The 23044-nt window shown below is 36.3% G+C and overlaps 1 protein-coding gene across 6 annotated transcripts in view; it reads left to right on the top strand.

Moving 5' to 3' along the window:
* The window catches only part of ZC3H13 (zinc finger CCCH-type containing 13), a 46186-nt gene continuing 23142 nt past the window's right edge, over positions 1 to 23044 (top strand). For 2 of the 6 annotated variants that reach the window (XM_076363644.1, XM_076363630.1), the window contains exons 1-7: positions 5 to 57; positions 6189 to 6314; positions 6753 to 6862; positions 12266 to 12377; positions 19113 to 19221; positions 21463 to 21602; positions 22396 to 22556. In XM_076363644.1, coding sequence (XP_076219759.1) covers positions 6198 to 6314; positions 6753 to 6862; positions 12266 to 12377; positions 19113 to 19221; positions 21463 to 21602; positions 22396 to 22556 — 749 coding nt within the window. In that variant the 5' untranslated portion in view covers positions 5 to 57; positions 6189 to 6197. Of the gene's footprint in view, positions 58 to 6188; positions 6315 to 6752; positions 6863 to 12265; positions 12378 to 19112; positions 19222 to 21462; positions 21603 to 22395; positions 22557 to 23044 lie in introns of those variants that run through there. The other 4 variants (XM_076363638.1, XM_076363654.1, XM_076363665.1 and 1 more) reach the window with 4 other exon arrangements.

Here is a 23044-nt window from a genome sequence, read left to right as displayed (position 1 = left end):
CGCCCCGGGCGGCGGCGGAGGAGGCGGCGGGGAGCGGCGCGGCAGCGGAAGGAGCAGGTGAGTGCGGCCGGGGGCGCGGAGGGTGGGGGAGGGGAGGGCCGTGAGGGGAGGAGAGGCGGGCGGGGCGGCCCTCCGCGCCCCTTTTCCCCCCGCCCCGCCCTGGCCCGGGGGACCGGGGTCGACGGGGCTCGGGGGCGCTCGGCCTTCGGAGCTGCGCCGCGGGGAAGGGCCGCCCTCCCGCCCGCGCCGGCAGCCCAGCACGGTGCGAGGCTGGGAGGCGCCCTGGGGGCTCCCCGAGGAGGGGGGCGCGGCCGGGAGGGCTGGGGGCGGCCCGCTGGGGGGCCGCGGGTGAGCGAGTGCCTGGCGGTGCCGGCCATCCAGCCGTTTGCTCGGGGTGCAGTTCCATCAGTCAGTGGCCGTGCTGGAGCCTTCCTCCCAGATGCTTGGATCTTCCCTGTTCGTGGGGTTTTTCCGCTTCAATGGGGTTCTTCTCCCACTTTCTGGCAGTAAAATAGTTTCTGCTTTATGCGCTTAGGGAAACTACTAATTTTGCTCATACAAATTCACTCATCACCATTTCTTTAGATAGCGGCTACAGCTAACTCCCATCCCTTCCAGAACTTGTAGACTGGGCATGTTGAGTTAGTGTTACGGATGGTCTGCTTAGGTCCTCACCTTTGACTTCTCTGCTGGATTCTCACTCCACCATTGATTTCTTGTCGACCTTCTGCAATACTGTTTGAAGAACAGGTTGTGACAGAGAGTGGGTTAGCAACCAGGACCTTAAGGGATCTTGCTCTGGTGGTGAAACACTTGTGGTGCCTCTGTGCAGACAGGAGTGGACAGACTCAGCCCATGACCTGAGTGTATCTGAAAACTATACAAGTGTGACTATATGTGGCTGTGCCCAAGATAATACACCCTGCTTCTCAGCATGTTTGCTTGAGTGTGACAACACGCTAATGTGGCGATCCAGTTTGCAGATTGGAGATAACGTGTATCCAACAAACTTGATATGAAGGCTGAGTGAGCTTGTTATCTGTCCGCACCAGTCTGCATAGACTGTCCCTTAGTCTGGTGAAACATCTTCTTTGAGTATGAGGACTTTGTTGGACAAGAAATGGAATACTGTATACTTTCTTTTGTGATACTAGGGCCTGATGTTTTAATTTATTTATTTACCTGTAGAATGCCAACCATGATTTTATACTTATGAAAACATAATTAGCAGTTGCTTATCACTACTAATGGAGAAATACCATACGTTAAATTAGAGGGATAGGTTCAAGTTAATATGGTGATGGGTTAACAGCATGGAGTTGTTAAAGTAAACTTGGAATAATTTCTAGTTTTCTGTCAAACAGGCTTCTTTGTGTGAGTTGAAGAGTGCTAGACTGACGTCGCATAAATGTGCAACCAGTATTTGACTATTTTTGTGAAAGTTGGTTAACAACGCATTTTACTATTTTTAGCATTATTTTTAGGTAGTAAACCTGTGGAGCTCCTTCAAATATTGCTATTTTATTAGTATTGTGACGTGGAAACATTAACACTGTAATCAGAAACAAAACCTTTTCAGGTAAAAGCTCTTCATTTGGAAAAGTGAAGGGAAGCACTGACATTTTCCTCTTTCTAAGCTGTTATTTAGTTGTCCACAGGTATTTAGTTTATCCTAGAGTGTTATAATCAGTTTGTATCTGAATTTCTGTAGGATTTTAAAATTAAAATTTTGCTTGTTATTTTAAATGGCATATTATTTATCACTTCACAGGTAGGATTTTCTTAAGTGACATAATGTCTAGCCTGTGTGTGGTGTGCACGTATGTGTGCACAGACATTGACATGCTTACTAGTGATGTCTTGGACTTCTTAAAGAGATTTTGTCTCCTTATAGTTTTTTGCGAACTTTGCTTTTGTTCTGTTACATCTCAGTTTCTAGTTTTCCTGTAGAAGCAGGATTAATTTTTGCAGAGGACTGGATTAGGTTTTTCTAACAGAAAAGCGGGTGTTTTCAGGTGTGTTTCTCTTCATCGTGGCTTATGTAATATCATACTTCTATTGAAGAAAAATGTTAAGCATGCTTGACACCAAAATGTTATGAGTACTGATAATAAAAATACAGAATTTCACTGGATATTATGTCAATCATATCATGCTTCATTGATTTCCGTTACTTGGTTAGTGCCCACTAGGTATACTTGCTTCTCTCAAGTCTGTCTACATTTTAGATTTATTCATACAGTAACACTGAGATATATTTTACTTCAAATGGTAGTATAATTAATGTCATTAACAGATTGTCTCTCACCCTGGAAAAGTTACTCCATTTAAAGAATAGCATAGATGCATCTGTGAGTGAGTTATCATAGTGTTAAAACATTTCTAACTTATTATTAAAGATTCCCGTGGATCTTATTTATGTATGGAAAAGTGATACTTTACAGTTAAAACCTTAGCTATAAAATTTATTTTAGGAGTATAAAGTTAATTTCATTTAGTGGTAGTAAGCTGTTTCAGAAGTTGCAGACACTTCAGTGCCCCTAAGTAGATTTAGCAATGCAATGTCATGTACCTGAAATAGAGAAGTACGTAATTTTCTACTTAGAAACTTTTTTTAAAAAAAATCATGGTAGTAATTATTTGAAATGTTGAAATATGAATGCTCAAGGCTCAGTCCACACTGATACTCGGTGCTGTCTGATCCACGTGAGTGTTTGATAAGGAGGTGGTAGTTCAGAGACACAGGTGTTTGACGGAAAGGAAAATCATTGCACTGGCCATCAGTGTGGGATTGATAGCAGGACTGTGATCATCAAGGGTAAAGCAACATAAGATGAAAATGTGGGAGAATTGAGCAAGTTATGGGAGTTTTTATGGGATGTTCCATTTAAATTGTTCTTGATTATCCATTAATGTGCAGTCTGAAAAATTTGGAAATTAAACAATTTTTTCCCCCTCACAGTACGTGTTTATAAGCAAGGAAGCTTGTCAGTAATATAAAACTGCCGTTATGCATCGGAGATTTCAACTGCAATGTTGTTTTAATAGTCTCTTTATTTTTCCAACTTGCTTGGTCTTTGAAGAATGAAAATGGGACTGACTGCATTTTCAGATACAGTCTCTCAAATGTAATGTTTGACATAGTGAAAATTCCTCAGTTTGCCTCTGAATAATGTGACTGGACTCTGATCCTGCAGCCTGTATAGCAGCTACATTCACTTAACAGTGAAATCTCATGCAGTTCTGGTTGCAGGAGTAAGGCCCTCATGTGATAATATGTGCATACAGAAAGTAATATGCTGTGCAGTCACAGCATGCTGGTTTTGTTTGCTTAGAATGATTTCTCATGAAATCTCTCTTCTGTTAACAAAGTATCTGTTCTTAATTGCAAACCGGTGGATATGGGCTGGAATGTAAGGATAGAAATGACAGAATGCTACCTGAAATAGTATGGTTTTTCGTTTCACATTCCAAGTTTTTATTTTATTTAAAATAGGGGGTTTTACAAACCTTAGAAGATTCAGGGTTGGATGGTGTTCTCTTAGTTTCCTTATAGGAAATCAACGGCCAAAATATAGGGAAATAGGTATAGTTGGAATGAAATTATCTGTTCAGTTATGATGATGTTACCCCCTTCATCCTCTCCATGTTTATAACTATCCTTTTTAAGCCTAGTCATCATCATAACTTCCTATAGAAGCTAATTCTAAGAAGGTACTATTCTGGGTAAAAAGTAACATTTAATAAAAGATGTTTTGCCTCTGTTTCTTCGAAAATAAAAGGATATTCAAATTAGGAGGCAAAATGAATGTAATTTTTTTTGTATTTGTATACTGCTATCATGTCAGTGTGTACTGTACTTATGTATTAGATGCACTCATTTTATCTGTTCTTCATGTGTTGAACCTTCTCCCTATGCCACTGCCAGTGCCGTTCTTCTAAACCTTTTTATTTCAGATATGGCTCTTCTTACTGTAAATATTTAAACCAAACTCAGTGTTTGGTACATGGTCGTCTTACTAAAAATGCTTTTGGATATGTCAGTTGATTTTTGTATCCTCTATTAAAGGGTGTAGGTGCATGAAACCTTACAAATTCAGTGGGTTTTTTTGCTGAAATACAGTGGGAAACAATCCTGAAATGGAAGGGTGCTCAGCTAGGTGAGATGTGGTATTGTTTTGCTTTCTAACTTCAATGGTTTATCCTGTCAGACTTTATAACTACTGCTGCACATTGAGCTGTCCACAATGACTCCTAATTATTTTTCTCAGAAGACTGGACTAATTTGAACTCATCAAGTATTTAGATAAAATCATTTCTCCTTGTGTGCATTACATTATGTTTATTTGCATTTCATCTGCTGTTGTATTACTCAATTTTCTAACTCAATTAGATCTTTCTGGAAATCTCTATTCTCCACAGTTTTTACTAACCCAAATAGTTTCCTACTACTGGCAAATTCTACTGTTTCACTGTCTGCTTCCACTAATTGATGTTAACCATTGTTTTTAATGTCTGGTATATACCACATGGTTAACTTCTGCCCTCTCTGAGCATCTTGGTTAACGTCTTGGTTATCTGAACCTTACTTATGAGATCAAATTCTTCAGATAATCAAAGGCTTGGAGAAGTAGTCACTAGAGCTGAGCTGAGAAATCTCTCAAGTACATAGTATACTTGCTTTCTTCTGTTGTTTATAAAGGAGCTAAAGTGCTTAGCAAGAGCTTCAGCACGGAGTTTTGTTTGTAGAAAGTGCACAGGTGTCAGACTTCTAGGGAGGTCTTGTCGCTGAAGTAACCATAGGATTCAGATAATGAAGTTTCACCAAGGTACAAGGGAGAAAACCAGGTATTACTGAAGTATCAAGTTGTAAAATATAAGTTACAGCAGTATTATGTTTTATGTACATTTGTCCACATTTATACATTATAAAATTTTTTGCTGTATAATGGAACCTTACAATCTGAATGCTATGGGAACATATTGCTGATCAGATCAGTGAAAATTTGTATTAATCCAATCTGCTGGGTGTTTAAATTTGTATTATTCTGACTGAATAGATGAGCTTTTTGTCATTTTTAACCTGTTTGTGTATGAGAAATTAGCTTAAGCGTGTGTGTTCTAAATGCAGTGACATGTGGATAGGAGCAGAAGAGACAGCAGAAGGGTAGGAGATTAGTGTTTCGCTAATCATGTTATACTGACTACTGAGCTGTAGAATGATGGCACTTTGCAGTACAATGAAGAGGTGGTTTTTTGAGCTGTATATAAATTGTCCAGCAGCTGGCAGATTTTCCCGAATTGATTTTATTTCTGTGTAGATCAAGTAGCATTTAAAGAATGGACAATAGTTTTTGGACCCCATTTTGCCCTTTTTCTACAACCTGTCTCTAGTGCTAAATATGTATCTTCCTTTTTTTTTAAATATGGTTTTCTTTCTGTATTCAATAACTCCTTCCTTTCTCAGGTAAGATAAATTGTGACTTCTTATTTATCAAATTTATGCTGTATTTGCTTTAAAACCTGTTTTTCTTAATGAAAAGGAGTTACTTCTTGAGACGCTTAAGAAGTGTGTTACTGTTGTGGGGGTTTTGGTTTTTTCTAAACTCAGGTGGTTCCAAATAATTGTAGGATATAAACCAGTAACAAACACAAACTGTGGATGATATCAAGGTGGTTTTCAATAGGTTGTCACACACAACAAAGGGGGGAAAAAAATGGAGCTCTTATTTTTGGAGATTTGTTTCTGAAAATGGGAGCCGTTTTTAGCGGTCAGAACCTGTTTCTGAGAGGTTGGTGAAGTAACATTAAAGGTTCTTTTCACTTGAAGTCACTTGAGTTCATGCACAAAAAATACATGACGAAGGAAAGCATCTGTTCTGTGTGGTGTTTGCTGCCTAAATGAATAACGTGTCATATGATCTTTCCCAAAGGGAAGCTGAAGAATCCAAAGCAGGTCATAAAATAAAAAGAAAAATTATCATTACTGGTGTTCAGCTGACTAGTTCAAATCAGAGGCATTCCTTGTTATTAGATACATTTCACTCATTTATGACTTCTTTTTCTTTCTTCATCACCTCTGCAGCAGCTCTTACAACGTATATCATACTATTTTATTCATGTGAGTTCAGTGTCAGTAGCCCCAAACTGAAGGATTTTACAGTTTTGCTTTTTTTTTTTGGTTGAAGTAGTACAAAATGTCAAAAATTAGAAGGAAGGTCACAGTGGAAAATACCAAGACCATATCCGATAGCACATCCCGAAGACCCAGTGTGTTTGAAAGGCTTGGACCCAGCACTGGAAGTACTGCAGAGGTGAGTTGTAAAAGTGTTCTTCTTTTCCTCCCCACCCCAGCATCTTCTTTTCCAGGATTTAGGTGGTGGGAAAGAGTAGCTCACAAGTACCAAATACTCAGATGTCACTGATGTTAGTAAAGGTGAAAAGAACTCCTTAACGCATGGATGTTCAACATACTAATACTAGAATTTTCAGATAACGTGTGTTGTCCCAGCTTCTGGAGAGGAGCAGTAGTACTGTACATATTAATAGTATTTCCACCAACCTAAATTTTTCTCTGCCAGACCTGATGCTCATTGTTGATTATTTTTTTTTTAATTAGTTATATTACTGGTGGACAGAAATTACGGATAAATGGGAGTTAATGTGGAGTCATTTGTTTGTTCTGCCACACTCACACCAATGGTATTTCCAAAAATGAGTGTGAAATTCACCTAGTAATGTCTGTCTCTTAGACACAGTGCCGTAACTGGCTGAAGACTGGCAACTGCCTCTATGGGAACACATGTAGATTCGTACATGGCCCTTCACCACGAGGTAAAGGCTATAGCAGCAGTTATAGAAGGTAAATCAAGAACTCACTTTGAATTCTTCACATGCTGTAGGAAAATAGCTTTTGCAACTGTCTTCTGTTTTTTTTTTTTAAAGTGAAATGCTGTGGTGTGCCTAATGGTATGTTTTATCAATAACCAATTGCATTGTGAAGCTGCTCAAAATAATTACTTTGGCAACTTGCAGTGGGTTTTCCCAGGATTTTTGTGTGTATGTAGCTTTAAAAAATGAATGGAGTCTGCTGGATGCAGATTAATTTCTTACATTACTTGAAATGGGAAGTTCAAGTACCTTAATATTTTTTTTTTTGCGTAGTGTCACTGCAGCTTCTGATATCCCTTTCTGTCCTTTACTAAAATGCCCTTTTGCAACTACTTACAGCAGTACTCACATACTTGCAGCCCTTCTGCCTTCGCTATATTGTCTGATGAATAAGGTGTCTCTCCTTTCTCTCCTGTTGTGAGAAAACACTTCTCTTCAAAACATAGTTTTGTGACTTTATCTGTCAGATATAGAACAAATATCCTGTATCATAGGAGATCAAAAAGTTACTTCATTTTTCAGAAGAGAATGTTTTTTATTATCTGCCTCTTCATATGTTACTATAATTTTAAAATTTTTTTTTTGGCTGTCCTTTGTGTGGCATAACACCTTACTTAACTGAAACTAAATGTAGCAGTAAGTTTGTAATATTCTTGCTATAAAGGACAAAAAGATAGTGTAGTTTTAACAGGGTACCTCTTTGTATGAGGGCTTCACATTTTACAAACAACTGTGCTTCATAATGCTACAGTAATGTCAATGTTACTTCTAGATTATGGATGGGCACACTGAAGCATCAGTGTAAAGCAACAACAGGAAGGTTGGCATGAGGTTAGGGTTCTGTTTCTGGTTCTTTTTCCTATTCCTGTGGCATACTCTCAGGATGATCTTGACTTTGCTTGTTTGATCCTCCATTGCTTCTAAGGTGGTAGCAGGTGGGATACAAAATATATCACTGAGTTTAATGTTTCTTTCAGTGTGTAAAAGATTTTACTCTGTTCTGTACTGAATGTTCCAAATGGGAAAAAGGAGTGATTTACTGGTAGAGATTAAATTTTAAAACTGTTAGAATGTCACTTTCTCCTTGCTTTCAGTGTTTGGAACACTCAGTGCATAGTTCTTGGTCATTTGAAGAAAAGTGGTGTTTCTTCTAATGATTAAAGCTGTGTTTCTGCTTCACTGTCACCACTGACATTTAAGAATAATGTTGATTTACTTCTTTTTATTGCTAACTTTTTTTTACTAGGACTATATGAAAAAGTCAAAGGACAAATCTTGCTGCTTATTTGCCTGATACAGTCAACATTTAATAAAGGTGTTCTTAAAAATAAAAAGGGGGAGGAAGCCCCTACCTGCCCACCCACCCACACACCAAAACAGACAAATGAAAAAAGCATGATTGTCTTCAGAAGTTTATAATGATAGCTCTTGGCCATGCACAGAAAAAGCTGTTTTACGTACATAATAAAACACTGGCATTTTCATGCCATTTAACGTTACAGAGATTTTTACAAACGTTATCCGTCTATTTTGAATGCAATTTATTGGCTTCTTGCAAGCCAAGCTAATGCTGCTTCCACATCAGTTCAGTTCAAGCAGTACTCTTGTTAAAGTATCTGGGGCAACATAATGGCGGCGTGTCTACATGTGTTCTGCCAGGCTTGCTGGTGAAGTCTTTTGTCTGCTTTGTAAGCAGTTTGGTAGGACAAAGCACATCTTGCTGCCTTTCTGTCTTGCCCCTTCAATTTCATACCTGTCTGAAATAAATCTCATTATTAATGGTTTTATCTGACCATAATGCCTCCCATAGTTCAGAACATCACCAGACAGTAGGAAAACTTGGCTCTAAAGTGTGAAAAAGACTCTTAAATCTGGTTTGATTATAACTCCATCTCAGCGTTAATCCTGCCTCTCACAGCATGAATTTTAATCTTGCTGTTACAAAAATAAAACCTAGCATGTTTTTATATATAAAGCTTTCCTGATGAGGATATTAAGAATTCAGTAATAGACTTGCCAGTCTTCCAGGCATCTGAAGTAAGGAGAAGCTATCAAGGAAAGAGCTGTGTGTAAACATGCTATCACACAAGGAATTTTGCTCTCTTGCTCCACAACTAGATTGTTGGTTAGTTGCTTGGCAGCTTGCTGCTGGTTGTCTTACAGCGTTGTCAGGATCTATGCCATCGTAGCATCCCTCTCTTAACCTGTCTGATCCTCTTCATTCTGGATCATTACACTGGATTTAAAAACCATACCAAACCAGCAGTAATATTAGGTAAGAACGTATGGATTTTGCAAGGTTCAAATGTATGGGAGACTGAAAAACGGGACAATGTTTTATGAGCATTCAATTGGAATATGTACATTATACACTAATAATTGTCATCTGCCTATACACGCATGTGTGTGCGCACACACACACAGAGATATTCTCAGATAGGTGTGTTGTAACGTGTGCCTGTTGCTAGGTAGTTGTTCCTGACACTGTAAGAGGTACAGAAGCAAATGGAGGCGCTGTTATGAATGTGCATTTCCTAACTGAGCCGCTGAATATGGAGAACTGAACTGTTGCAGGAAGTAATGCTGTTTAAAGTCACTTAACTGCACTGCTTAAAATTTGAAATGATGAAATTCTGCATTTTAGGCCTTATTGAAAAGATGGGCCCAGCGCAAAATATTAAGTCATTAAAGAGAAAGTTTTCATTGAGTAGTTTTCTTCTTTCAGTGTACAGGGATAATGCTGTGGAGCCTTTTGTGTGAAAGGTTCTACCGGTTGCAGTCTAGCCACAACATCTTAACTACCATTTTAAGTCTACAGTTCATCTGCTGAAATTCAGCAGTGTGCATTACCTGGTATAACCAAAGATCCCTTTTGGAGGAGGAGCAGGGGAAAGTTATGTAGAAAAGAAGCCATTGTGTAAAATTAAAATTGTGGTACACCTGAAAGAAAAATCAGCTAGTAGACCAGCTTGTTTTTCTGTGCATTAAGTATCTGAAAACAGTCACAGCTTCCTGAGTAATTATTTCTTAAAATTTGATAAATTTTCAGTCTTATTTTATTAGACTTTGGGGGGGGTTATGATGTTTTTTTGGGAAGGAGGGGTAGGGTGATTACCATGACTTTGCTCCAGTGTTCTCCTAAAGCTGAAAAAAGAAACCCAAACCAACAAAACCAAACAAAAACCACCAACAAACTCAACCCTGAAGCTATAGCTTTTTTCATTTCTGTGATTTCTTGATTACTTTTGTAATCTTTAAGTAGGTTTGAATAATGTTTTAACAAAATAAGTTTTTTCTTCCTTCCCATACTGAAAAAGGTATTAATTGAAGGTGAAATGGTTTGGATGTTTTTTCACTCCAGTGTATAACTTCAAAAAAAAAAAAAAAAAAAAGTAGAAAATATCAGATGTCTCTCTAGAAAGTACATGAGCTGCATTCAGTGTAAGTTCTCTTGCTTTCTCCTTCAGCTACTGGAGTTTTTCCTGAAATTGCTCCTCTTGAACAATGTTACTAGTACATTATCTATAATCCTTTTGCCTTTTATATTAATTCTCAGTTTCACAAATCCAAATCCTTTGTGGCATAGCTGAAATATTATTAAAAATTAAGGCATTGAATTGCCACTTTAATGTTGAAAGACAGTTATTTGTTGAGGTAGCTGCTGGTTGGAATGCTTCAGAGAGTTTTGGTAATGCAAAGGAATTATCTTTCTAAGATGGGGGGAGGGGGAAAAAAGATAACTTGAATCATAACTTTGCTAAAGCCAGACGCTTTAAAAATTATATAATCATGCATGCAAAGAAGATAACTTGTTTTTATTTGTATGCTGGATATTATTTGACTCTTCTTAGTGCTGAAAGAAGCCGCACACTACTGTTTTGTACCTTTACTCTGATCTAGATTGACCTGTATTTACAACTTCATGAAGAATTAAATGCATTTAAAAATGAGAGCAATCACTGGTCTTTTTCTTCTTAGACCCTAAAACACTTAACTTTATGATGCAGTTTGAAGAACTAAATATAGATAACATTGCAAAAGAGGAAGTGGAAACCAATTACTGTTTTTCAAATACGCACAGGTTGAAAGTGAGATATTAATTTAGATTTTTGTATGCATAAACTGTGAAAGACAGTTTACCCTTTGTGTATTATGTGACAGAGGAAGGGTGGGAGAAACAACACTTTCTAAATGGAAACCCTAATTCAGTCTGAAAAACAAAACAAATGCAAATTTCATTATTCAATTATTATATATAACTCTTCTAATCAACTAAGGCAGCATCAGTATTTTTTTGATTCTTTAGTGTAAACTGATAGGTACAGATCCAGTACTTTCATGCAACCATTTCACAGAAGACTCTGTAATTACGGCTAACAGCCATCACAGAAGTATCAAACTCAGTATCAAGCCAGATTTATATGAAGAGAAAATTTATTTTCTTGAACTGAAAGATCATTTGAAGCAGCTCCTACATCCCCTTTGCTTAGGAACTTGTTTGAATGCAAGAGTTGTTCTCTTTTAACCCGTAAGGAATAAATGAACTTGTGAATCCATACTAGGAGGTGACAAAATTATATAGATGTCTTGTGGTAGTGTAGGATGTTCCCCCTCCCTTTCCACATCACAGTAATACCTTTTACAGAAAATATACCTTAAAGTTGCATGACTAGTAGAGTTCATCCAATATTTTGTAATTAAATAATGAAATAATTATGTTACTGCAAAATGGAAAATGGAGGAGGCCTCCAAGAGTGAATTTCTGGTGCATGGTCTTGCAACAGTGTTATTTTGTGTGGCAGTCTCACCGAGGTCATGGGAGGGATGGCACCTAGGTCACGTTATCTCCACTTGCAGACTTCATCCGTATTCATAGTTGTGCTTCTGTGTGACTATCATTGCTAGTCTACGGTAGTTTGACTCTGCATTAATTGTATTTTTATATATATATATATATAAAAAATATATATATTAAAATTCGTGCAGCTTAGAATATGGAGAAGGCTAAAGATACCTTTAAAGACTTGGTAGGAGTGATTGTGAAACACATTTGCATGATGGTTGGAAAAAGATGATTTGTTCTGGATAGGTTCACCTGAGGCTGATCTAGAGTAGTAACTGAGACACGCCATATATACACACAAGTAATTTTTCTTCTTAGAGTCAAGTCTTCCTTGATGTTCTGAAAGAGTTGGTTTTTTAGAATGCTTAAGCCCATTAGAATGGAATTTTTTTTTATTCATCCACTTCGCTTTTGGGTGGGAGGTTTAGATCTTTCTGTATATACTAATAAAAAAAGTAATTAAAAGACAGATTGTATTCCTTTAAAAATAGTCCCATAGAACTGGTTATATGATGTTTCTGTATTATACAGGTCACCAGAAAGACCCACTGGAGATCTTCGGGAAAGAATGAAGAACAAACGTCAAGACGTTGAGGCAGAGCCACAGAAACGAAGTACAGAGGAATCATCCTCTCCTGTTAGGGTAAGAATGGAGTTTGCAGAACTCCAGAATCCCTCAGTAGCAATTGGGCAGTGTGTCCTAGAAACCTGATCGTGGTGACTTGTAATACTTAAAACGTTTTAATGAACTTATCATTTTGTATGTAGCATGTGACATTTTATTATGAAGTGTCTTAACAATTGTATGATTTTGCAATTTTATAGCACTTTCTGGTCTTCTGGTTCCCAAAGATTTTATAAATCCCGCAGAGTAAAGTACATTATAAATACTGATAAACAGGTATTTAATAACAGTGCAGACTCTTTGATTATTACCAAGAAAGTGTATTAACCATTGTTCCAATCATCCACTATTTTTCCCCCAACACTTTTTTATATCCGTTGTTTACACGTATCCTGACTCCAGCTGTTCATCCCAAATCTGCTTTTGATGAGACCATGCAGTTACTGTTGTGCTGGTTCATTTCGTCTTCCTCCTGACATACTCATCAGCCATCCCAACTGCTCACTTTTGGATTTTGAAAAAAATTCATTCATTATCGTTCCCATTTTCTAATCATCTTTCTGCAACCCTCTACCCCTTAAATATCAGAAGTTACTTATTTTTAAATTATCTGTTATTATGTTATCTGTTCCTAATGTTACAAACAAATAGGGGTAGAGTTGGTGGTGTGACCCTGCACCTGTGTAACAGTAGCACCAGTGTATTCCTGCGTCATGTTTTTTAAGACCATCTTCATATGAATAATGATTAAAAGTTTTTATTTGTAAAAAATCAGTTTTGCTTCTGCAGGTATTAACAGAATTCTTTTTTTTTTTTTTTCCCCCTCTCGGTCTGTTCCTACTTGCTGTGAAAAATGAATTTTTATGTCAGGTGTAAAGAAATCAACAGCAGCTGCTATCATTAAATTAACAGAATGGCTTACCTTCCAATCATGTTTTCAGTTGCTGTTAATTTGTGTAAACTTTCAATCTTTTTACTCTTTTACTTAAATGTGTTTCTTTTATTTTCTAATAGTTTGAATAAACTGTTCAGTTATTGAGTACATGGTTGGTGGGAAAAGTGTTTTTTCCAACCATTATTAAAAATTTACTGTAACTTCTTCTCTCCTGGTACAACTCTAATTTTGATGTAATTCTTACTTTTGGTTAGTTAACCCTGCTTTTTATAGTGTTCTATTAATGTAATAATAAAATACTCTTAAACAACTAAACCCCAAGTAAAGGTGAACTGGAAGCAGGAATCAAAAGGAATTGGAGAATTAGTGGGTCTGTTAAAGTACCAAAGAATTATTTACAGGATAAGCACACTGCAGAGAAAAAAATACTCTGCTTCAATCTCATAAAACAGAAGGCTGAGGAAACCACTGAGCTTTTGTATTAGTTGCATGGAGGCAACTCTCAAAATATGGAATATCCAAAGAAAATATTCTGGAACAAATAGATGAAGAGGGACAGGCGTCAAGAGTTGCATTGCAAAGAACCAGGATATCTAAAAGAACAGAAGACTGAAGTGACTGAACTGCTAACAAAAATCTTGCTCCATCGTTAGAGCTGCTACTGTGGTGGAGCTCTAACATCTGATGTTTCCATCTCTTACTAAAGCTTTTGGGATAAGAGAGGAGCTGGATAAGAAGTCTTAACTTTGTTTTGAAATAGCAAAAAGTAGCTTGTTCCATAAAAAGTTTCATAATTGTGTTTTCTTAAAAAAAAAAACAAACCAAAGAACAGCACTGTTCCTGCAGACAAAATTTGTGCTTCACCAGTCTACTAGCCTGAAACTTTTAACGGAGAGCAGTAGCTAAGAGAAAACTGTCTGATACAGGTGAAACCTTAAATAGCTTCTTTTGAAACAAGGCTTTTGAGGCATATAGTCAAAGAACAGCGGGTATAATATTGTCAGGTTTAGAAGCCAACTAAGGGAAAAATTTTAGATTAATTTCAAATGATGAAGTTACAGAGGATGCTATGGTGCTTCATCTAAAGAGCTATAACTTTTTAAGAATGTGGAAAAGATGTTGGACATGGCAAATGTCAAACTTTGCGGAAGATACAAAAACAGTAGTTGAGATTATGAAAGTCTGAGGAATGCCATAGGGGCTGGGGAAAGATAGTTTTTGGCAGTACAATGGCAGATGAAACTTGGTGTTGGCAAGTGCAAGGTAATGCACAATGAAGAAAGTATTTAAAACAAAAAATCGTGAATGAATATTTTAAAAATAACTTGAAAAAAAAATAGTAGAAAAAGAAGTTATTGTGGACAGCTCAATGAAACCATCTGTTCAAAATGCAGTCACAGGTGCAGAAGCAAACGCTCAGGTATATAAAAATGAAATAGAAAATGATCAATATTATGATGTAGAAATTCATGGTCCAGTTTTATTTGAAATGCTGTTTGGTTGTGATCACCCATATGCAAGAAAATAAAGTCAAAGGTCTTTTTGAAGTGGGCAAGGAGGTGAGAAAGAGACCGGAGAGGAGAAAGGACATGTGGTGAATGCATATAATGTATGATTGAGAGAATGTAAATTAGATGCGTCATATTCATACTTTATCCCAGTAGAAAGAGTGGCAAATTTGAAAATGACAAGGGGGAACGCTATTTATGTTATATATGAAAATTCTACCTGATTGCCAGAAGATACAGTCAAAAACCTGAATAGGTTCCACAAAAAGTTGAGACAGTATAAGTAGTATAAAATCTTTTTAGAAGAGATTTCTTGTTCTTTGGAGACATAAGATAACTAGTACAATCTGTATGTATTTAGGAAGAAACTTCCTATGTGGACAGCTTATAGAATATATCACTTACTATTTCTTCATGTCTTGTACTATTATTTTCAGAGACAATATACTGCGTTACGTGGAAACTACATTGAACTCAGTTTTTTCTGTGTTTCTCAGATTTGTGTTTGGAATTATTTCAGCACTGTATGTTAGTGTATCAATTATTATACAAATAATTAGATAAGGTTCCTGCCATTATTGTATTTAGTTGGAAATGTTTATGTTGAATTTTTTTCTGTATTATGAGAAGACAGTTACATTGGAGTATGTGAAGTATTACCTAAAGTATTACCTGGGAGGTGTGTGTGATTTGGGAGAAACAGTGGGAAGAACTTAATGTACATTTAGGAAAGGTTTTTGTAAGGAATGTGTATCACTTGTTTCATATCTGTGCTTTTTGTCACTGTGGCTTTTCAATATCTCCACTGGAAATGGAAGTCAGCGTTGCCTTCCATCTCTGAAATGGAAACAATACCTGTTCATTTCAGGGAAACTTCAGATTCATTTTCTTGTATGTTTGTGTAGTGTGGTAGTAGTTTACACTATAAAGGTATTATACCTAGAGCAAAATAGTACTGTGCTTGCCCAAAAGATTCTAGCTGAAATACATGATAGCTTATTCTAGATTTAAAGGAATACGTGCTTTTGAATTAGTTTGTATTGCTGCTGCATGCACATGTGCTGATAAGGCTGAAACTGAAGCTTCTGCCTTGTAACAGTTGTAGGTTGTAAGAGTCTTATAAATACTCTCTCCTTCGGTGTTGGCAAAATAACATTTCGTGGCTAGAACCATGGTTTGCAGGCTGGATGAGTCCTTTTGTGCTTGGCCAAACTCTTCTGGCTGTAGTGGGAAATTCATTCAAGTAGACATCAAGTCTTGTGCTGTAGAGTGCTGATCATCTTACGGGGTGTGGAACTTCAACTTAAGTAGACATTAAATTAAGTAAAATCTCACAGAATTCAGCCATAATGTCATATTTTTTTTCCTTTCTTAAGTAGCATTTCTCCTGAAGGTCAACATTAAACTGTAATCATCTATCTAACACATGTAAATAGTTTAATTGTGAGCACATACATGAAAACAGGACAAAGTCTACTAAGTTGTTGTTTACTCTTAGGACATTACACGATTTTTTTTTTTTTTTTTAGTAAATAATTATATTATTATGAAAGTTTATTGTTTCTCATCTAGTAAATGGCATTTTTTCAGAGTCTGCAGAGAAGTAGTTTACAAGTGTGGCTGAAGTGGATGCAGCATCTTCAAGTACAAGTGAAAGACATGCTATTGGCCTTTAGGAGCTTGACTTATTTTATTCTTGGCTTATTAAGGGAGAGATGAAAAAAACCTGTGTAAAGTACAAGATGGTCTATAAGGATATGAAGGAAATATTTACTCCCATAATATGAGGGAATTAAATGTGTTGTAAGTGGAACAAGTACAATAAAGGGAGTATGTTGAAGACTTTTCGATGAGAAAATTCAAATATGTGTTCTAAACCATCATAACTTAAATTCTTGATTTGTGTGCCCCAGGAAAAGATACTCAATTTCTTAATTGAGATTTGTTTTTCAAGATGCGATGTTACCAGAATCTTTTTTCCTGACAACTAAACTGAAGTCACTTAGTGTATGAACGGGCTTGGATCAAGTTGTCCTGACTTGTAAAATAGCATGCTTGCATAAAAATTGTCTATTCCCTTCCCTTATATTCAGTAATTCAATACAATTCCTTTCATAGATGTTTTTGTTCTCAGTTCTACTGTAGAAGTATGATTGTGCCACTACTGAATCTCTCCACTGAAAGGAGAAAATACAGGCTGTTTCAAGATACTTGTGTTTGGTTGTAAGTTTGGAGATGTAGGCGAGATACATACAGGCTGTGTAGTATTTTTAACATGGGTTATTAAACTGGTCTTGAAGCATTTGACTTACCTGCATGTTCTCTGCTGACAAGTTGGGGAATTGGCTTTAGAATTTTTTAAAATTAGGATATAGAGGATGTCCTAACATGCGTATTTCAGTTTGCTAGTAACAAATAGTCTTGAATTAATAGAAACTATTATTTGTATTTAAGAAATTACGTTTATTGTTTGTTTATATTGTAGGAATTAGTTGGAGTATATAGCAGAAGTACACAGTTTAATAGAACAGATGCAGCCTTCAAGGAAGGCAGTCTAGAAAAATTGAGATACTCTAAGAAAAAAAGAATGGTTGCAGGAGAGGCTTGTTGATAAAGTTACAGGTTTTCAGATCTCATAGTTTTCTTTTAAAGTAAATTGCTTTGGAGCATAGTACCATTCTTGCTCTTAGACTGAAATGTCTTTAGTACATGTTGTGATGATGGTTTAGTTGATGTAGGCTTGTCTGCAGTTGATGTCAGCAACCAACATCACTTGATAGGTTAGGGTCTTGTGCATCATTTTAGAGATCCTGTCATGAAATGGAGAAAAACCTTTTTTTCCTTATTCTACAAGCTGCTTTAAATTAAACATGACACAAATTAGTTCTTCAATATGAAGTTCCTTCATGTTATGTAGTGACTGGTCAGTCTTTCCCAAACCTTCTAAGGCTTTGAATATGATATACTGAATGCGTCAAGACGAGAGGCTTGAAGATAACTGTGCATTGAAGCTTCTGGTTTAGCTCACTAGGTAAAATAAATGCAGTACTTGTTCTGTCATCGTTTATGTCATTAAACTAGAGATAAGATTTTCACATTGTTAGTGAATAAAAAGGAATAGTTGACTTTTTTACTCACTTGGAAGTGACTATCCACACTTGGGAGTGACTAGCCACAATGTTATATTATTTCCTTACTGTGTTTCTAAGGTAATGTTAAGGGTTTAAATTAAGTCAAGATCTAAGTCTTAATAAGGAATAGCTAGTGAAATTCTCAGGCATCTCCTTTTCTTGGCATAAAAACAAAAGTTCCTACATACCAACACTGAAGAATCCCCAAAAGACAAAAGAAGGCACTATGAGAGGTGAGAACAAAAGGGATATGGGACAGACTTTCATTATTTGCTCTTTCTGGTTTTCTACTTAATAAATTAACCTGAGATACTTGTAAGCTTGAATGTTCTTTTTTTTGCAAATAGTGAAAAAACTTTGTCCTGTACTCCACTTGAGCCCAGGTAGATTATTTAGAGAATGTCAATTCAGCAGAGGCAATGATGCAACTGCGCAGCTTTACTACTGGAATTTAGCAGGGGGAGAAGAGCAGCACAGGTTCAGTTGCCTTTTGAAATTATCTTCTTTCCTGTGAGAATAGTCTCTGGCTTCCTTAGGTTGTCCACAGGACTATCTGCCACATGCAAAATGGGTGCTACTGCAATAGTTAGACTTGTTTGATAACTTGGGGCCAGTGAAAGTTCAAATATAAAGCTATCAACAAAACTTGATTCCAGTGTGTTGCTTTAGACTTTTTCCCCCTTCTTTCTGCCAGCCAAGGGTCTCTGTTTTTTTTTTATTTTATCATCTCCCACACACACACGCTTCATCCTCTGGAGAGTTAAATGGTTCAGCTTCTGAGGCTCATCTGCCTTGCATATAAATATTCTTATTTACAGCTGAGAAATCTTACTCAAGCTGTTAAAATTATACTCTTTAAATGTTCATTGAACTTCTGGTCTTAAGAACCTGATCTGTTCTTTCGGTTCCTGTTTTAAACTTTATTCTCTGATACATGCTTGAATCTTGCTCTGCCTTTAAACCTTCTTATTTTATGAATCCTTTCTTCTCTTTTCCCCATCTGCTATTTGCATACTGATTATATGAAATTGCATTAGAACATGTTGCCTGTGGAGTCTCTGCTTATTTAAGAAGGTATTTGTTCAACAGGCTAAAGGGGAAAATGCTTTTTGTACGATAAAAAAAACCCAGCCAAAATACCATGTAAAATATACCTGCTTCTTCAGGCTTCCTTTAAAATTAAGTTGTTTACTCTAATGCGGCATTTTTCCCTTTATAGAAAGAGTCTTCACGAGGAAGACATAGAGAAAAGGAGGATATCAAAATTACAAAGGAGAGAACACCAGAAAGTGAAGAGGAAAATGGGGATTGGGAAACAAATAGAGAAGGTAAGTATAATTAAACTGATGGTCCCCCTACAGCTCAAAGAATTGCAAGGTTACTGGGCTGTATGTAAAGCAGAATACTTTTATGCAGTAGCCATTAATGTTTATTTTTGGAGGAGAGCAAAGAAGCAATCTGAGTTAGACTGCTACAACAGTAAAACCAACTTATTTTAAAAACACATGCTTTTTTTTTTTTTCCTTTTTTCTGTTTTGACGACTCGGACAACAAGGAACTTGGCCATAGGCTACTTCACGGCAGAACCTTTCACATTTAGATTGCTAGTTGAATCCAAGTTAAATTCAAAGTAATTTTGAACCTGGTCAGTTTGAGGAGACAGCATAATTCCTTTGAATTCAAAAGTCAGCAGGTTTTTGTTTCATAATTTGTAATGGTGTGAACTGTCTCATTAACAAGGGCTCCATTAGAATCAGTATAACAACAGCTGAAGGTAGCAATCGGTGAACTATTTATATTCTGAAAACACTCGAAGAGTGCTAAGTGTCTTGCATTACCTTCTGTAGTCGTTTTTGTTTGGGTGGGGTTTTGGGGTTTTTTTTTAATGGTTAAAAGGTGATTTCGTTGTCCTTGTTGATAATACTTGTCCGTTTAATATGTGGACAGTTGAGGAAAAGACTGTCTTTGTTTTCTCCTCTCTCTCCTGAGTTTCACTTTTGTTAGACACCAAGTTCACCTAACAGTGAAATTATAGCAGCTTCTAATGAACTGTGGTGTTTATGTAGTTTTGTAAGTGTCAGTGTTTCAGAAGTAGTTACAATATTGCAAGAGAAGATGGGAATCCTGATCCATTCTGAGTGAATTCAGATTATAACGAATGTATTTGCAATAAAGTATATTACAAGTTGTTTGTGGGATGGAGCTCCTCTGTAAATTTCATTAGGTAGGTAGCTTTTCTATAGTATATGCTGTAAGTGCTGCAAATATTGTTTTGCTGTGTCTTAAGCATAATACATGAATAGAAAAGTAGCCATAATATATTTTCACTCCTTTCTAAATTTTGTTTTTGGCATGATTTAAGAAACATTGACCTATGACATGTATGCATGGAAATAGAATCTAAGTCAAAAAAGCTTGGAACATAAAAACCTCAAGTTCTATATAAATTTATAGTATGAATGTCTTAAGTCTTAGACACTGAGGCTTTCGGCTTGAGAATGATGATTTTTTCAAAATAGTGTTGATCATAGTTATATGGATGAAGTAGAATTACTGTCTGTTAAGTTCTAGTGAGTGCTATATAAGCAGACAAATGGACTGGGAAAGAACCTATACTGTTAGGAACTGCACCTCACTATAAGCTGTTCCCATGCATTCATGACACATGAAGGGAATTTGTAGACTGAGTGTAGTTATTGCAAAACCTTTTATATAGTTCCTGTGTGTAGCAAGGGGAGTGAAAGCTAATGACTTTTTAATGAAGTTATCTTTTCTCTGACAGTTATTTTCCTAAGTGCTTTTTGAGCATTAGACTTAAATAGCCATAAACAAAATAAGAAATGTAAACAGAGTGAGTAAAACTGCTTTAATTTTCAGTAAGATTTCAGTTGCAAGGCTTGAAGCATATGTTATTAACTAGCCATGACTTAACAGAAAAGTGAGAGAAATAGCACCTTTTCTGATGTGAAAACCAAAGAGTAATAATGCTTTAAAAATCAGAAATAAACTCTTGAAGTGTGCATTTATCCAGTGAAAGAGGTCATACAGACCTCTTCTTTTACTTTAAAATCAATTTGTAGATGTAATTAAATAAGTGTATCAATTGATTCGTGGGATACTCTATTAAACAAAATCCTCAAGTGTCATGCATCACTATTTAAATCCGTTTCATGTGAGATTTCCCAATTAAGTAGTGCTCTATATATTTTTTGTCTTTCTGAAGACACACTCTTAATTTTTTTTTTTTTTTGTTATTTAAATATAAATAAATGGTTTACTGGGTTTCCCTTGCTATCTCATCTTAATAATAGATGCAAGTCTCTGAAATAAGTTAAGGTGGTTTTTTTAATGACGTTTCAGAATTTAACTGCAAGTTGTATGGAACTAACTGGCCTTACTTCAGGTTTACACACATAATTGGAGAAGAGATCTGGCTTAGCTTCATTGACCCATTCATGCAGTGCTTAAAAGTCAAGGAAATATTTATGCTTGGCATCCAGTATGCTAAATATTATTATTTATTTCATATGTAATTGTTTACTAATGTATTTACTTTTTTTTAAATAAAGACTCTGATAATGGAGATGTTAATTATGATTATGATCATGAGCTGTCTTTGGAAATGAAGCGCCAAAAGATTCAGAGAGAACTCATGAAGTTGGAACAGGAAAACATGGAGAAACGAGAGGAAATAGTCATTAAAAAAGAGGTTTGTATTACGTAAAAGTGAAATTAAAAAAATAAGCCACTTTATAGGCTTCTAATTGTTTCCTGGAAGACTTGAGCTTCCTGGGCTACAAGTGCACTATTGTGTTACACAGTAGTAAATAACTAGTGCGTGTATAACTTAGTATATGACTTGGATATTACTTATAAGTGTCTGGTCAGTCATCCAGCACCATAACCAAGTTTTCTGCTTTATGAAGTTAGCTATTAAATGAGTAGGATTTAATGCATTTTAATGATACAAAACTAGTAAGACCTTTAACAGAGAAGACACGTAGAAGAAAACACAAGGCATTTGCCAAGCTCCTTTTCCAACATGTCTTGTAGTAAATTAGAGTAAAGAGTAAATTAGTAAATTAGAGTAAGAGTAAATTAGAGTGACAGAGGCAAAGTTGTAAGTGTTAGAAACCCTAAAATTTTGGGGAAGATTTAAAAAAAATAAAAATAATTAAAAAAAACCCCAGACCTGAAAGGAGGTCTTTCTTTGTCAGACAAACTTGAGTGCTAACTGGGTACGTACTGATTTTAAACTTTGTAATACATTACAAAAACTGTAACTAAGAGTGCATTATCTTCTCTTCCCCCATCCTTTTCCTGTTGTCTTCCTTTTATGGTGTTCTTTGAAAATGATGTAGTTAGTTTATTTGAGGTAGATGTGTACATGATTAAGATCTCAGATGTAGACTGTTACTGAATTTACATTTTGACACATATATCAGCATACAGGTAAGCTTTTGAGCATCAGTACCTTATCAGTTAATATTCTTTTCCTCAAGATTTCTCCAGAGGTGGTTAGATCTAAGTTATCGCCATCGCCATCACCAAGAAAGTCTAGCAAATCTCCAAAACGAAGGTCCAGTCCCAAATCATCATCTTCGGCTAGTAAGAAAGAGAAGAAAGCATCTGCTGTATCTTCCCCACTTTTGGATCAGCAGAGGTCAGTATGTAGATGCATCTTGCGAGAAAGTGAGAACACAGAACCACGCTGATTTTTATTACTGGGGTTTTCATAATTAATATGGTTTTTCATTTTCCTTGCTTTCAGGACTTCTGATTATGTAACTTTAGGGGAAGGTCTCTAAATTGTGCACTGTGAATCATCTTATGCAGAAAATTGTTATATGCATGTAGTTGTCAGTTGATTAATTTCATGGTTTACAAGCAGGTCTTTTAGCTTTGAATGTCCAGAGTCTTTGGGAGGTGATAAGGAAATACAAACCATTAAAAAGTGGGAAGCAGTTTTACTTGAGATCCTGCAGCCTGTGAAGTAGCTCCTCTAGACTGAAGTGAAATGTTTAAAATTTGACCAACTGCACATTCTGTTGGTATTGCATATTGCTGTTCAAGAAATAATGTTTGACTTTCAAGGCAGGGAATTTCTCAGAATTCAGGAGGGGAAAAGAAGTGGGGGATGTGCCGGGGAGG

Source organism: Aptenodytes patagonicus, chromosome 1 (assembly GCF_965638725.1).
Source record: "Aptenodytes patagonicus chromosome 1, bAptPat1.pri.cur, whole genome shotgun sequence".
Classification (NCBI taxonomy): Eukaryota; Metazoa; Chordata; class Aves; order Sphenisciformes; family Spheniscidae; genus Aptenodytes; species Aptenodytes patagonicus.
The sequence above is the reverse complement of the archived record's forward strand: the minus strand, read 5'-3'. Positions and strand labels throughout refer to the sequence as shown.